Source organism: Schistocerca gregaria, chromosome X, assembly GCF_023897955.1.
Source record: "Schistocerca gregaria isolate iqSchGreg1 chromosome X, iqSchGreg1.2, whole genome shotgun sequence".
Taxonomy (NCBI): Eukaryota; Metazoa; Arthropoda; class Insecta; order Orthoptera; family Acrididae; genus Schistocerca; species Schistocerca gregaria.
Window position 1 is genome coordinate 36,691,425 of NC_064931.1, and position 18,099 is coordinate 36,709,523.

At 41.7% G+C, this 18,099-nt stretch overlaps 1 protein-coding gene across 10 annotated transcripts in view; it reads left to right on the forward strand.

The window, feature by feature from the left end:
- The window catches only part of LOC126298657 (heat shock 70 kDa protein 14-like), a 193,445-nt gene that overhangs the window by 148,358 nt on the left and 26,988 nt on the right, over positions 1-18,099 (forward strand). For all 10 annotated transcript variants that reach the window (XM_049990079.1, XM_049990080.1, XM_049990078.1 and 7 more), the window contains one exon: positions 10,414-10,629. In XM_049990079.1, coding sequence (XP_049846036.1) covers positions 10,414-10,629 — 216 coding nt within the window. The remainder of the gene's footprint in view (positions 1-10,413; positions 10,630-18,099) is intronic.

An 18,099-nucleotide genomic window follows, 5' to 3' on the forward strand; every position in this document is an offset into this window, starting at 1 on the left:
TCCATCCAGACCTAGGGGCATGCTTGTTACCAACTCTTTCAGTTGCTTCCCCACACAAGGAATGCCAAATACTATGTCCTCAATATGGGAGTCTATGTGATGATGGTGTGTATTATTGGTTAAAGACTGAATTTTGAAATACAGCTCACTGTCTTCTACAAGTAGCAACCAAGTTTTCAATTTTACTTCCATCTTGCTACAGCAAGTTCGCAGATTACTGATACACTAAGAAACTTGTATGGGCATGCGTATTCAAATACAGAGATATGTAAACAGGCAGAACACGGCACTGCAGTTGGCAGTGCTTATATAAGACAACAAGTGTCTGACACAGTTCTTAGATCAGTTACTGCTGCTACAATGGTAGGTTATCAAGATTTAAGGGAGTTTGAATATGGTGTTATAGTCGGCACACGAGCAATGGGACACAGCATCTCCAAGGTAATGATGAAATGAGGATTTTCCCATGCCCCATTTCATGAGTGTACTGAGAAAACCAGGAATCTGGTAAAACATCAAATCTCCGACATCGCTGTGGCCGGAAAAAGATCCCGCTAGAACATGACCGACAACGAGTGAAGAGAATCATTCAACATGACATAAGTGCAGCCCTTCCTCAAATTGCTGTAGATTTCAATGCTGGGCCATCAACAAATGTCAGCATGTGAACCACCCAACGAAACATCATCAATATGGGCTTTCGGAGTCAAAGACCCACTCATCTACCCTGATAAACGCACAACACAAAGCTTTACACCTCGCCTGGGCCCATCAACACTGACATTGGATTGTTAATGACTGGAAAGATGGTGCCTGGCCAGACCAGTCTTGTTTCAAATTGTATCAAGCGGATGGACGTGTATGTGCATGGAAACAGCTTCATGAATCCGTGGACCTTGCATGTCAGCAGGGGACACTTTAAGCTGATGGAGGCTCTGTAATAGTGTGTGCAGTTGGAGTGATGTGTATTCTGATATACTTGGGCAATTCCAGCAGGACAGTGTGACACCCCACACATCCAGAATTGCTACATAGTGGCTCCAGGAACACTCTTTTTGAGTTTATACACTTCCACTGGCCACCAAACTTTGCCAGACTTGAACATTATTGAGGATATCTGCGATGCCTTGCAACATGCTGTTCTGAAGAGATCTCCACTCACTTGTACTTTTATGGTTTATGGACAGCCCTGCAGGATTCATGTTGTCGATTCCCTCCACCACTATTCCAGACATTAGTAGAGTCTATGCCACGTCATGTTGCGGCGCTTCTGCGTGCTAATGGGGAGGCCCCACACGATATTAGGCAAGTGTACTAGTTTCTTTGGCTCTTCATTGTATGTGAAAGATGCAAGGCGATGATGATGATGATGATGATGATGATGATGATGATTATGATGATTATTATTATTATTATTATTATTATTTTACATTATTCTTTTCACTTACCTATGTTTCCTGTTAGGAAACACTGTGTGTGTGTGTGTGTGTGTGTGTGTGTGTGTGTGTGTGTGTGTAAATTCTCAAAATATGTGAATGCATAAGGTTTGCCCAAAAGAACACACCATTGTGCAGAATCTGCGGCTATGAAAAATTAAATGTAAATTGAAGGGGGATAACTGCTGTCAGCTGCCGCAGGACGTTAAGTGGAATCAGTGGCGATGAGCGAAAATGTGTACTGGACTGAGACTCAAATCTGGGCTCTCCTGCATACTAGACAGGTGCAGTAACCACTGAACCATCTGGGACACTGTGTGAAGTTTAAACTTCTGTGAGTATTGTTGTCTAGTGTATACCAGCAGCAAGTGCAAGGCAAATAAATGAGAATATTAGTTCATATGTCTTAGCTGCTTCAGATCAATTGTCAAGATTTTCAGCTCCAATTAGTCTGTCGCAAGCTGTGCTGCTGTATGTAAGAAAGCGAAAAGAGTGAACTCTGGAAGCACTCAGTATTTTTACATATATTGGTCACAGAATATGGGAAGTAGGCAGAACTTAAGAGCTCTTTTTTTTTTTTATATAGTGCATTTTGCCTGGTCTCAAGTTGACTATGGTTGTGTGATGTCAGTATGCTCAGTCATTCTAGATGAAAACCTGTGAAGCAGTCAATCATGCGGAAATAGTGTTAGCCACCAAACCTTTTATGATCAGCTCCACTGTATGCTCTGAGGCTAGCAAGCCACCTTTTGTAATAGCGTAGCAACTCATCATGGTGTGAGAAGATTATAAAATTTCCTTAGTGCAGAAGACACAGGCACACCATATCGTCGGTCACCCATTGACAGAAAAACACATTAAATAACAATTTTTGAGCAAGTATTGAGCCTTTGGAATACATAGAAGTTAGGGGACGCTCATGGAGGCCAGACTGATTGAACTTTAAAAACGTAAGTGCATTATTAGTAAATGTTACTACATGCGACATAAGAGGGTGAACCTTCCATCTACTAGCCTCAATTACAAGAATTGTGCAATTGAACATCTCACGGACAAAGTTGTAATTGCCGCAAGTGCCTTTAGAGTTGTTACCAATGCAGAATGTAAAATTTGTTAATCAAACTCTAGAACCTGACCTAATCCATTCCCTAGGAATGATTTATTGCTGTGCAGGAAGGGGAAATTTCAGCCAAGCACTTAATGCAACACACAGAGCATTTCAAAGGAGGATGACAACATATGACAATGATTGTGAGTGCTGCAGTACCAAGTGCCACAGTGGCTCTGGCTCTGGTGTGTGTAGCTTTTATTCTTTTGAGGTGGAGAGCCAGTCATCAGCATAAACCACCAATACTCCAGATTTTAGTAGACTAGATCCATAGGGCAAGAGAGAGAGAGAGAGAGAGAGAGAGAGAGAGAGAGAGAGTATGACTTTGTAGTGTGAATGCAGAATAGGTGTAAATTTAGGATTAAGAGAAAAGGAAGCACTGGGACAAGCCATGAAGGTTTAAATTTCCACACCTGAAAACAAGAACAAAAAGAAGACTTCTAAGCAAATAGCAACAAGCAGCTTAGTTAGCCTTGCTCAAATTCAAAAGAGCCATCATATGTAGTAAAGGCAAATCAGAAGAATTTTTTAATTAATATTGTATTTAACTTTTCTTGCAATATAATACACACAGATAAATAACATTTACACTCCCAGAAAAAAAACTTTAATAATGAATGTAAAGTACATTCTTTTGGAAGCATGCAGAAATTTTTTAGATCTTCACTAATTTGTCAGGTCCTTTCTCCTAAATTATTTCTTAATTTTGACCAAACAAGCCAGTAGGTGGAGAAGATCCTCTCAATGGATGCAGTGCTAGCAGGGAAAGAAAAGGGGCCTAATAAAGTAATTGTAAGAATGGGTTTCATTTTGAATAAGTTAATAATAGGAATTTTAATTGAACTATTGCCAACGTGAAAAATAGAAAAAACAATAAAACCCACAAAAGCTAAATTTGACCCACTGGGTTGGATTTTTTTAAAAAATACCCATGTTTATCTCAACTCTCATGTATGGCCATATTAGAGTGAATCTGAGCAGTGCATTGCCACAGCTATGAAAGCAGGTGAGCACGGGATGTTGTCACTGTAATAATTCAACAAGGGCAGTGCAGTGTTTTGAGGTAGGTTAGCTTGTTGAAACAGTGAACTCAGCTGTACTGCATATACTAATGCAGCAAAGGGCAAGGCAGTTGTCCAAACTGACAAGTGCAGTGGAATTTTAGGATACGTGACTGATAGTGCTGCATATGCACGAATGGTGCACTGCTATTGACAATAAGGACAAGTAATTTTTGTGATGGATTTATTCTTAGTCTTGCAGCCAAATTGGGGCGACAGGGTTTTGCCAAATGAGGATACCATGTGGACCTGCCAATAAAAAGTCACTGATTTGAGGCCACAGATGGACAACAGCTCTATACACTAAGTCCCTCCCCACAATTAGTCCCAATTTGCAGTGGGCTACACCAGCTCATCTCCAGTAGCATGGCTGACTCCTGCTCAGATTGCAGCAGGCATCCACACTAGGCATCTTCACATGGTAGGCATCCCCTACTGTGACTCGGCTGGGTGTCAGCCGGGGCCACACAGCATCGTCGAGAACATGCTGCAAATGCCCGGGGCAAAAGTTGCATCAGTGTTGTGTGGAATGTGAGAAGCCAGCACAGTGGAATTCAGTGGGCAGCTGGCCACTGGTGGAGTCTATCGAGCAGCTGAGATGCCTCAATGCAAGAACTTGTTAGATTTGCAGCTGCCTTTCCCTGGAACCTCTCGGGCTCCCACCTCGCCTCCGTCGCCTGCTTGCACTGTGCTGGCTCGTAGACACTCCACCCTGCACCAGGGAGCACTATAGTTAGCACACTGAATTCATATTCAGAAGGACCAGAATTGAAATTGACATTGAGCCATCCATATTTAGGGTTGTCATAGTCCCTCCCTCTCCCCCTCTGAAATCAGTATATCATTTGCTGGGATTGTTCGTTTCAGAAAAGCTTGTCCAATGTCCTTCCTCATTTTGATCATATCTGTGCTTGTGTTCTCTCTCTGTAATTACAATGAACGGTACATTGCAATCTATTATCTTCCTTTTGCAAATGCCGGGATGTTTCCTTTCAAAGGGCACAGCCGACTTCCTTCCCCGTCCTTCCCTAATCCAATGACCGATGACCTTGTTGTCTTGTCTCCTTCCCCAAAACAACCAACTAACCAACCTATTGTCTTCCTTTTCCTTTCTTTGTGGTTTTTGAGAAGGACAATGAGTGCTAATGCATCCGTTGTCACTTTGATTCCATTCTAAACTGCAAGCACAATGTTTCATTTCCTGTCAGTATGAGTCAAAGGAAGAATTACACAGTAATTAAATTTACAGAGATTTCCATAAATTTTGCCTTTAAGCAGGCAAAATATCTGCTTTCCATCTTCTTCCAGGGCAATGATGTGGAGCACATTTTGTAATGCACAATTCATCAGTTGTCATTTATAGAGTCTACTTTTCACACATTTTTAATCCTGGAAGTGGTTCTTCATGTCAGAAGCTGACACTGGCTTTGACACAGTCTGTCACTCCCGTGCCATTCCAAAAGCAGTTGACCTGATCTTAAACATATTTTATGTTGGCATCTTCTATACTGTTGCTGTTTTCCCCAATCTGTAAGACATGGTGTATATGACCCGGGAGATCCGGGAAAAACCCGGGAATTTGTTCGTACGGGAGAAAACCAGGAAAAACCCAGGAATTTTTTAGAATTCTGGAAATTTTTTGTTGTTTTAGTTTCCAGTTAATTTTTTGTAATTTTGACTGGTGAGAACCGATACTCTAACAAAGGATATTACTGTATCCCACTACTGCAGCATTAAAACATGAACAAGAGAAAAATGAAAATAAAACTTAAATTGCAAAGGAAATGCGCCATATAAAATAACACAGTGCACGTACAAGCGTCTGTCAACAGCAAAATGTGTTAAAGCCTTTAGTAAGACTATGCAATACTTCATAACAACGAATTGCCTCCAATGAGTGTGACGTCACAACTGTTTAAATTAGATTCATTTAAGCAGTTACGAGCGGACTCATGCACACGTGCAGTTGAGTCACGTATAATTAATACCATCTCCCGCTTCTGGCTACAGAAATGTGGCTGTTGGCTATGCAAGCAGCAGTAGCAGCAACCATCCACATGGGTACCTGGAAAAATTTTACTGGCACGCAAAAGCTGCAACATTCACGCGTGCGCAGCAGTCCTGGATCTAGTGGAGGGGGGGGGGGGGGGCAGCAAACAGTTGTATCTGAACCAGGCGACAATTTTAGGGGGAGGGGGCAGATTCATATTCTTGAGGGGGAAAACCTTCTTTTACAAAGCACCTAGCATCCAGTGCACGTCGGTCTGTCGATTGTTCATACGATTTTGAAATGCACCCCTGCTGGTTTTTGGACATTCTTGAACACATTCTAAGTTGATTTTTGAATGCGTGCATAGTGTATGTGATATCTCTGCCAGTAGAATCCTCATCGCATCTAAACGTGAAGTTTCCTGCAGACAAAATGGGACGGGGCTATACGAGCTGAGCGGAATAAAGCCGAACCAGTGAATGCCAACTGCTGCTTGTTTATGTTGTTGATTCGGTTTGCAAATGTTCAGCGTTGTTATAATTACTAGCTAAATCCATGGATTCAGATTACCAGAGTTGAAATAAATGACTAACAGGAATAACAGGTAAGAAAGATTATGTATTATCTTCTCGGTGTATCCAAGAAAGTGAATTCTGACAGAAAATTTTTGGCCACATCGCTACATTAGACAGGGCCAGTTGTAGTCACGGGCTAGCAGCTGCTTAAGTTCCATTCTGGGAGTAGCGCGGAAAATGTATTGTACGAACACATACTAATGCCTAACCGGAGAATAATTGCTGGATAACTAAACCAGTGATTGTGGCAGGGTTAGTAAAGTTGACAGTAGTAGGAATAGTTACAGAGTTAGTGATGACAAGATTGTTTGTTAGTACGAGGAAGGAGAAGAAATGGGGACATCACACAAATTATGGAAGAATATGACGATTCCAAATTCATACAAAAATGTTGTTCTACTACTTTTCGGTCTCGTGCATGAGAAACTGGAGTGTATGAATGAAATTTGAAACTAGTTCCTAACACAAAGCATTTTAATTGTAGTAGGAAAAATAGATATTTTGTGTTGCTACTTCGCGACTTACATTGCCGTAATATAAAAATGATCATTATTGCCAAAACAGTCTTGCTTATTTGGTGTGTGTTAAAATTGCTGCAGTATTAGAATGACCTATTTTGTTTTATCCAGGAAACAATGACAAGATAGATGTAGTCAGTGGGTACTATTTGTATTAACAGCTTTTTCAGTATTAGACGACATTTCAATTTATCATGTAGCAAAATGTTTGACAAACTTTGATGAGGTAATAGTTCTTTCGCAGAAAGGAAAGCACACCATGTAAAGCTGTAGCAAGATTAGAGAGAAAAATCACTAGGACCTAAGGACTGAAAAAATGTGTACTGTCTTTTGCATGTCTCTTGTCTTTACTGGGTTTAGGTATCCTATATTTAATTTTATGTCACACAGAGGAGCAAGTTATTAGCTAATAGGCAATAAAGAGTCCTGATTTTGTGAAGAGTTCTTGTTCTCCTGGTTACAAATAGTCCCATCCAGTATTAAATGTGTGGTTCTTTTTAAAAAAAAAAAAAAAAAAAAAAAAAAAAAAGAGGGGCAGAATGTCAAACCAGCTGACAGGGAGTAGGAGAGGCACTACAGGACATTTTAATTTCCACTGTCATGACATAGTTTGATGGCATCCATTACAAAATATACACCTTTGAGTTACACAGAGCGAAATACAGTGATGTGTGGTATAAGAATGTTGTTTGAAGAGGTGTGGCACTGCACTTCAGCACACTTAAGACCAAATAACATCTCTTACATTTCCTCTCAGATATGTTTTATGTATAAGACTCTTCAGAAAGATGGCGCTACAAAATGAACTTTTTTCAAAAAGTCTTTTTTTATGTGGAGAGCAGTCTGAGCTATAGTGGAGGGTCTCCACGTGACACGTGTTTACGTTTAGTGATTTTTTGTGTTTCCTCTTCGTTTACTGCTCTCACGTCAAATGAAAACAAGACGGATTTCTGTGGTTGGGAGCTATCAAGTGAATTAAAATACATTCACATAATTATGGTAGGCTAAAATGTGTTACTAGTTTCAGAATTTATTTTATTTCCACCTTTCTGACAGTCAAGCATAATCACCTTGCAGAACAGTGTAGTTATTTTTGTCAGTTTTCTAAAGAAATTTAGCTTTTATTAAGCTTTCCTGCTGAGACAGTAAATTTATTTGACACGCAGTGTTTAATTCCACTCTATTGGCTAGTTTCAACTATTCACTCCATTTAAAGTGCACGATTCCATCTTCTAGCACGTACGGAATTATGCCATAATAAAGATCCAAACATGAGATAATACAGTATTGGTACTCCAAGAAAATTTACATCCTGAAAACCACACTGAAAAGCTTAATATCAGGTTGGGGCCTACATCATTGGGAATCTGGACATACGAATGTGCGCTTTAAGGCAAACTATGCTTTTTAGTATGGTTCACGAGCTTCTGATGCTCTTGGAGTGTCCTCTGATGTCTTGTTTCTTTCATGACATAATGTAAGAAAGAGCTTTTAATGTTTTACACGTACAAACATACGGGCTTCCTATGTCACCATAGCTGTACAAGCGTGGTGACGCCTCTTATCTGGTGCTATCTAGCAACTGCTGAAATGAATCTATTTTTAACAGGTCACAGGAAAATATTGAGAATTGCGCTTCGAAAAGCGATATTTTCAAAGTAAATTTCCATTTACGCAAAATGAACTATGTGCAAGAATGTATGATGAATTTCTTAAATCGCAGAGTGTTTGCTCTCATTTAAAAATCAACTCTTTGATGACTAGCCATTAGAAGAATTTCGAGCCCAGAAGATCATAGATTTATGTCGGTATTAAAAATTTTACTGGCGTATTTGTGTGATATATCTTAAAGTGTAACATGCACTAAACAGATCAACATTATATGTGAAAGCTTAGCTTCTCCTGTAGCATATTAATCTTTGAGAAAAATATTATATGTGAAAGCTTTTCTTTTCTTGTAGCAACACTATGTATATTAACTTAAACCATCAACTTTTCCTTTGGTGGAATTGGAATTTATACTTTATTAATACAAAAATATGCAGCATACGTGTTGCTGCCCATCAAAGATCTTCCCAGAACGTGTTTTTTCCCCCTGAGTTTCATTTTCTAAAGTGCCGAGAAATTCTATGCTGCTGTATAAAACCATATCCGTTCAAAGGATTGACAAGTTTTACAGTTCTGACGGAAAGTATACTGTCACTTAACAGGGAAAAAGTGTATTTTCACACGTGAGAAAATATATTTTTCACTGGGAGATCCGGGAATTTTTTCTCCTTGTCCGCGTATACACCCTGTAAGAGATCTGTGTGTTCCATAATTGTTCTATTCCAATGTGATAAGACTTATTTCACTGTCTACAGTAGATACCCTGTGGAGAGTTTGCTGTGTGAATGCCATGACATATATCAAAATGGTCATGTGCACTGGTGTACATCCAGCACACATTGACACTGATATAAAGGAAAATTGGCTACTCTTTTGGCTAGGCCATGTACCTTTTGTAGCTCATACAGTATATTCTGTATATTGTGTCTTTTGTGATGTACGTAGATTGCTGGGCTTCGTTTAGAAGGAAGATATCAACTCAAACTAACATTTATTTGTCTTGTAAAGTAGTTTTTTTCTGTCAGATTTATACGTTTTGTGTTTACATTTTGAGAAGTCTTACACATGAAGCTGACTTCATCCCTATTGGTAACAGGTATACTTAATTTGAAATAAATTTGTGATTGACTGTTCAGTGAGTCAAAATATGGGGGAGAGGCATCATACAATTGTTGTTCTTTGTTGCACTGCACATGCTCATTATGATGCTGTCTCTAGAGCGCATGAGGATTTATAAGTGATACCATACTGCAAATTGTCTAGCATTGCTGCTCCTCCATTGTCTCACTTGTGAAACACAAAGCTGTTTCTATCAAACATAGTGTGGTACTCACCTCTGTTATGATCTCTTCAGATACTAGTGTCTCAGTTTCCTTGTAATGAAGATGAAATACAAATTGAAGCAAACCGTTCTCTTATTTTTGTACAGCAAGTAAATGAATGATCTCTCATCATCCACTTGAACTTTTTGTACATCATCCTCCTCTAATATATGTCCATGATTCTGCCTGAGATTTTGTATAATGTTTGTATGAGATTTGTCATAGTGGATGGCGCGCTAATGTTTCCCAGCATTTGTATACAAGAATTTGTTTCCTGACGGATGCATCATTGTAGCACCTGGTTATTGAAATATATTGTTCTGCGTCCGTTTTGGGACAGAATGATCCATAAAGTGAAACAGCACGACTCCGTTATAGTTATGCTAAATAGCTTACAAACTACTGACAGATTGCTACTTACCGTAAGCATTGTGTGTGTGTGTGTGTGTGTATGTGTGTGTGTGTGTGTGTGTTTGTGTTTGTGTTTGTGTTTGCCTTTTACTTATAAAGCTGTGGCCAAAAGCTATATGTGAGTGTCTTTTAATTGTGTTGTCTGCAACTTACTGTTTCTTCTTCACAGTAAGTAGTAATCTGTCTTTTCCTACATTGCTGATATTCTTTTCTGGAGTTTCCATTGTTTGATTACAAATTACTGAATTCTTTAAATATTACTGTATTGACCAGAGTAAGATTTATGTTACTAGTTACATAAGCTGTCTATTTTACTTTTCAGACCTTTTCTTATTTGTACCAATGTTATGAGTGTACTACAGAATTCTGAAATATTTCTTTTAGGTGCTCCTGTGTGGTGGATCTGCGAAAATCCCATTAATTCAGCAGTCTGTCTCTGAAATGTTTCCCAATTCAGAGTTATTATGTAGCGTAAATCCTGATGAACTGATTGCCCTGGGTGCTGCGAAGCATGGTTGTTATCTGAAAGAACCATTTGACCCAGGTTGTGATCATCTATCATATGATATCCCAGTTGTTACAAAATCAATTTTTATGAAGGTAAGGAACTCAGTTAGTGTTGTTCTGATTTAGTCCTATATCATCACACGATCTCCTTGTGAAGATCAGCAGTTAGGAACTTCTTGAGTGGTTTCAATGGTTGGTGTGCTTAAATACTTTTATTATTATTATTATTATTATTATTATTATTATCTGTAAATTATAGATTGCAGCAGTCAGTCATCCTTTTTTAAATTTTATTATACAGATTTAGACTTCGTGGGTGAAGCCCGATCAACAGGGACTTACATCCTTTGAGTGAAAATAACAGTGCATTGAGAATGGCTAGCTTCTAGCCGAAATGTAGATCTGCATAATAAAATTTATAAAGGATGACCGATTGGTGCAGTCTATAATTTACAAGTTAATATAACAGTCCCTCAGTGCAACTGCTTTCAGAATGGAAGGTAACCTGATTATTATTATTATTGTTGTTATTTCCTGTGTTGAGGCAGTTCTGATCATGTTAAGCTTTGTTGGCAGTGAGCTTCATTTTCTTCTTTTCTCAAAATTTCTTCATTCGGTTTCTTCCAATTTTGTTGTTATAAAAATTAATTTCTACACAGTTGTGGAAATTAAAATTAAACTCCAGTTAGCACCAACATACAGTGGTTGATACAATGCTTGCAGGCTTCTTCCTTGTTATACTTTCCATTTCCTGATAAAAGCTGTTTTTCAGATAGTATGCTTCACCAAAACCAGTTTGATTCAGGATAAGTTGTATAATTTAAATGAAAACTGTGATCCATTTAACATAAACTGAATTTTAAAACTGTTTCTCTGGTTCATCATGTAATGAAGTACTGAATTTTTTTTCTTTAAGTCAGATAATTGTGACTGCATTACGGAGATGATAGATAAACTCCAGTGGAAGACTCTGCAAGAGAGACGCACAGTAGCTCGGTACAGGCTTTTGTTGAAGTTTCGAGAACAAACCTTCACCAAAGAGTCAAACAGTATATTGCTTCCTCCTACGTATATGTCGTGAAGAGATCATGAGGATAAAATCAGAGAGATTAGAGCCCACACACAGGCATACTTACAATCTTTCTTTCCACAAACAATACGAGACTGGAATGGAAGGGAGAACCCGATAGAGGTACTCAAGGTAAACCCCCCCCCCCCCCCCCCCCCCCCCCCCCCCCCCCCGCCACACACCATCAGGTGGCTTGCGGAGTATGGATGTAGATGTAGATATATTACTATATAACTAATTCCTTGATGTGATAACAATCCATTTTTATATTTCAAGAAGAAAACTTGAGTTCACATTGTCATAAACAAGGGTATTTCATACAAGGAGGTAAAAAGCTAATAATTATAGTGGAAAACTAGTTGACATGGAATTGTTGAAATTTACATCACATAAAGAACTGAAACTTTAGGATTAAAGACCACTCGATGAAAAGCAGAAGTGTTGGGATGTTGACAGGCACAGACAAAAGAAAGAACACTTGCAGACTTTTGTAGTTATCCATTGAAGAACTAGAGTAACACACACACACACACACACACACACACACACACACACACACACACACACACACACACAAATAGGCTAATGGTGCCAATGCTGTTTTGCGGCAGATGCAGTGGTTGTTGTGATGGGGGTAGGACGTGCTGGGTGCATGGATTGGGCCTTGGTCTGCCACAGGGTTATAATCCCTGTGACATGGGGTTGGCATAGGGATGGGCTAGGGTGTTCTGTAGTTTGTATGGGCGACAGAAAACCACTTTGAGGGATGGGAAGGATCTCTGGTAGGATGTCCCTCATTTCAGAGCAGGATGAGAGATAATCATAGCCCTGGTGATGGATATGGTTCCATTGTTCCAGCCAGGGTGATGCAGGTTCACAAGGGGAGCGCTGCTTTGTAACTGACGTGTAGGGATTGTGGTAGGATTGGAGGTGTTTGAGGCAATGGTACAGTAAATATGTTTGTGGACTAGGTTTGGGGATGGGGGTGGGGGTTGCATCATGTGTCTGTGAAAACCTTTGTGAAGGCTTCAGCATGTTGAGCATAGGGGTTCTCACCACTGCAGTATATTTACCCTTTAATGAAATTTGTCCTAAATAATATATCTCTTTTTTCCAACAAACAGCTCAGTTCATACATACAATACCAGGAACAAAAATGATCTGCACAAGAACTTAAAAGCATTTACTTTAGTTCAGAAAGGGGTCCACTACTCAGGAACACTCAACTTCAATAATTTGCCAGCAAACATAAAAAATTTAGTTACAAATAGAGATCAGTTTAAAAGGAGCCTGAAAGACTTACTAGTGGCCAACTCCTTCTACTCCAGTGACGAATTTTTTTAATAGAAACATATGATGTGTTTTATATATTTATACTATTAGTATTGTTATTTCAGCTTAAAAAAAATTTAAAAAAAGGTGACATGTTCCACATCCACGAGGATCTCCTCAACATGGATCTATGGAACGAAAACTAATCCAATCTAATCTAGATATGTCATCCTTGGGTGGCTACGCAGCATGTGAGGGATTTTTTTCTTGTGGAAGAGATAGCAGCTGTTGAAATACAGGTGGTTAGTCAGTTTAATGTGGACAGAAGTGTGGATGGAGCCATCAGAGAGGTGGATGTCAGCATGCAGGAAGGGTACACGTTGGGTAGAGAAGGACCAGATTAAATGTAGGGGAGGAAAAGGCGTTAAGGTTGTAAAGGAATGTAGATAAGTTTCAACCCCACCCCCACCCCACCGAACCTAGTCAATGAACAGATTTCCTGTGCCATATCCTCACACATCCTCAATCCTTCCACAACCCCAAAAATCAGTTACAAAGAATCGCCCCCTTTGTCACCCAGTATCACCTTGGACTGGAACAACTGAAATATACCTTTCCCCAGAGCTTTGATTCTCTCTCATCCTTCGCTGAAATGAGGGACATTCTATCCAAGATCTTTCCTACCCCTCCTAAAGTAGTGTTCTGTCATCTATCCACCCTACACAACATGCTAGTCCATCCCTATGCCACTCCCAACCACTTGACGCAGGGATCATATCCGTGTAGCAGACAAAGCTGCAAAACGTGCCCAATCCATCCACCCTGCACCACCTCCTCCAGTCCTGTCACAGGCATTTCCTACCCCATCAGAAGCCAGGCAACCTGTGGAAGCAGCCATTACTCTGCTGCAAACGCAGGACAATCCTTTATGTCAGTATGACTACCAAGCAATAGTTGCAGATGAGTCATCTTGAAAACACATCATCCAGTCCCATAATCATCCTGGCCTCATTATCTGATAACCCACTGCCCCTGCACACTTCAACTAACATGCCCCAGGGGGCTCAGAGTTCTTCCATGCGTTCGTGCATGGTGCTCACAGGGCCCCAAGCTATTGCAGACCATTCTTCCTTCCTGGGTTGCATTTCCTTCCCCGTGTCCCTTCACCGCCTTCTCTCCTTCCCCACTGCCACCGCCTCCCCCTTCCTAGATTATCTTATTTATGTTGACCTGGCTATCCATCTGGTTTCCTGTATTCCTTGCAGTTTAGTTTCCCTTGCTTTTTCTCTTTCATTCTTTTTGGCGTTATTGGTCCCTCTTTGTGGTTTGACCCCACTTCTAAATTTTCTTATATGAATGTGTAGTGTCTGTTCTTTCGAAGCAACAGACACCACACAGATCCCACAGCTGTGAACACTGTACATAAATGGAAGGGGTCATTTAGTGGAATCGGCGGCATCGAGCGAAAATGTGTACTAGATCAGTATTTGAACCTGGGATCTCCTGCTTACTAGGGAGGTGCGATAACCATTGCGGAATCTGGGACACAGCATTATCGCAACTCCACAAACTACTTTGGTACGTCTCACGGCCAATCCACACTCCCGCCAAGTGGTACCTATCTGCAGTCCCTGTCCATTATACTCCCGTCACCACTCAGTTTCCCACAGAAGGTCAGATGTATTTCGTGCATTCACACTGAAGAAAGTGGATCCATTGTCCATCCAGACTTGCGTGAATGCGTAATGTCTGTTACTTCAAAAGAACACACACCACGCAGCTACTGCAGCTGTGAACACTATTTGTAAATGGAAGGGCGGTTACTGCTGTCAGCTACACTGGGACATTAAGATGATTCCACTTAAAGTCCCATGCAACTGACTGCAGTTATCCTCCTTCCATTTACATCTAAATTTTCTGTTTGTAGTGTGAGCCATTTGGGAAAGAACTCCCTCCTTAGTGTCTATGGCATGGATTCCTCTGCCCACTTCCCTCCTCTCTTCCCTCCATGCTGTAGCCCCCCTCCACTTCGATCACCAGCACGTCTAGCGTGTGGTGGGACTGTTATGTACCCATCTGACTGACTGACAACACAGGACCCACTTCTGATACCTGAGCTGTTGCCTCCTCATATGTGCCTAGGAGTGGTTGCTTGTTATTCTAGAGAATCGGAATTCACTGTTGTGGCTTCCATACCCGATGCTTCTTGTTATGGCTGGGTGGCATCGATGGGGAGAGCCTATGATCGAAGTGGGTGGTATCGAGGTGAATACTTTGCACAAGAGGCATATCGAGCTCCAAAAACCTGGCCGTTCTCCCATGGCCGTCTCTTAAAGTGGTAATGTATCATCGAATGCTGCTTCTTATGATTCTGCCACCTTCCCTTCCCTGGCCACACCCTGGGAGGAGGTCCAGGCTCATCGGCTTGGGCTGAAACACCTTCCCTGATACTGGGTTTGCACTAGGATGTACAGGGACACATTCACCCCCACAAATCCGCTATTTTTTGTGGAAAATGCAGTTGGGTTCCCTGTCGATCAAAGGTTCTTCTTCCACCCAATCTGCAGCTATTCTTGCTTGTGATCATCTTGGCAATGTCCCGCTGTCTTGTTACACATCACCAGTCTCTGAATATGGTCCAGGGAGTCATTTTCCGTAGGGGCCTCATCCTTCAAACTGATGATGAACTGCAGGCTAAACTGAAACAATGTTGTGTTCATTTTGTTTAACATGTGCAGAAAGCTCGTAAAAACGCCCACACCAATATCACCACCTTTATTCTGGCTTTTTGGGGAGATACCCTCTCAAAAGAGGTCAAGGTTATGAGAGATTGGTGTGACGTGAGCCTGTATGGCCTGCCACCCACAAGTTGCTTTTGGTTCTTGGGTTTCGAGCACATGCCTTCCCAATGTACAGCAGACCCTCTAAGTGGTGGCTGTGGCCACCCACTTCATGGGGGGAGCCCCTGTGTTCTGCCACCCGTGTCCGTAAATTGTCATGACCGTCACTCTCCGTGCTCACTAGATTGCCCAGCTACAAGAAAGAAAGGAAGATACAAGAATAAAAGTTCCTGGATCTACGATGTGTTGATGTCTTCAACTTTTGCCTCTGTTATATCCTTTCACCATCTACATCTACATGCATATCCATACTCCGCGAGCCACATGACGGTGTGTGGCGGAGGGTACCCTGAGTACCTCTATCGGTTCTCCCTTCTATTCCGGTCTCGTATTGTACGTGGAAAGGAGGATTGTCAGTACGCTTCTGTGTGGGCTCTAATCTCTCTGATTTTATCCTCATGGTCTCTTTGCGAGATATACGTAGGAGGGAGCAATATACTGCTTGAGTCTTCGGTGAAGGTATGTTCTCGAAACTTTAACAAAAGCCCGTACCGAGCTACTGAGCTTCTCTCCTGCAGAGTCTTCCACTGGAGTTTATCTATCATCTCTGTAACGCTTTCGCGATTACTAAATGATCCTGTAACGAAGCGCGCTGCTCTCCGTTGGATCTTCTCTCTCTTCTATCAACCCTATCTGGTGCGGATCCCACACTGCTGAGCAGTATTCAAGCAGTGGGCAAACAAGCGTACTGTAACCTACTTCCTTTGTTGTCGGATTGCATTTCCTTAGGATTCTTCCAATGAATCTCAGCCTGGCATCTGCTTTACCGACGATCAACTTTATATGATCATTCCATTTTAAGTCACTCCTAATGCGTACTCCCAGATAATTTATGGAATTAACTGCTTCCAGTTGCTGACCTGCTATTTTGTAGCTAAATGATAAGGGACCTATCTTTCTATGTATTCGCATCACATTACACTTGTCTACATTCAGATTCAATTGCCATTCTCTTATCAGAGTCCCACCCCCTCTGCTTGGGCACTCCCCTGTGGTTCTCACGCCCTGCCTTCTGGGTGCCACTCCACCTCCTCGGCCATAGAAGTGCCTCCCTTCTTCAGTACCCAAGAGTAACGGGTGTCCCTCCCGTGACCCCTCCTATCAGCATCAGCTACCACAACTCGGCTACATGACATACAGTCTGTGTGCCCCAAGGTTGCCTCCTCTTTCTCAGTTCTGGATCTTTCAAATTGTGCTCTGCCTCTGTGCTCTGCCCTCCTCAACCTATGAAAGAGAAGAAGAGAAAACACACATACCAGGACAATGCCCCCTCCTACAATGTCTCCTGTAGGTGTCGTCGTCGTCGTCGTCCCCCCCCCCCCCCCCCCTCACAACCTGAGTCTGACATCTAATTTATGGATGTCACCCTGTCGTCGACGGTGACCTGGTGACGTGACTGGCTCCAGCCCATTCACCTCCCATTTCGATACCCGCTCAGTGAGGAACTGTAATGAATACTACCTTCACCTCCCAGAGTTGCAATCCCGTATTGCCTTTCACTTGTCAGCTTGTGTTGTTCTCAAGGAATCTCAATTTACTAATGCTTACTCACTGTCCCTTACTGAGTTCTGTGCTTTCTGTCAAAACCTGGTTGGCCCATTGAGGGCTTCTGAGGGTGTCTGCATGTTGGTCTGTATGTGCATGTTGGTCTGTATGGATATTGTTAGTACATGGGTCTCATTCATACCACGTTGGAAGTGGTTGCCGTTTGGGTCCACTTGGACTCTGCCATCACAGTTTGCAATCTCTATCTCGCTCCCTGCCGGGCCACCTATATCTGCTGCCCTAAATGCTCTCCGGCAACTCACCCCTCCCTTCCTTCCTCCTTGGGATTTTAGTGCCTATCACCCTTTGTGGGCCAGTGCTTCTTCATCTAGTGGGGGGTTCCTCCTTGACCAGTTTTTTGCAGACCATGACCTGTGTCATCTCCATGATGGTTTCCCTATTCTTTTAGTGCTGCATGTGGCACCTCTGCCACTGATTTCCTCTCTTCCCCTCTCCTCCTTCGTTCCTTACACTGGTCGCCACACAGTGACCTCTGTGTAGTGACCATTTCCCGTTGGTTCTCTCATTCCCTCCCCACCTCCTGATGACCAGGTTTCACTGCTGAGATTTTTGTCATTGTCCTCTGTATACCTCCCGTGTCATGTTTCCGCCTTCTTTGTCATGTTGTCGTCTGTGATGTGTCAGATGAGAGAGTCTGTGCTGCAGACATTGCCGTTCCCACTTGATGGGCACCAGTCACCATTGGCCAGTTCCATGACAGAGCATGGCTATTGCCACCACTGTTTGCAATTGTTGTAGCACCTTGCAACATCTGAA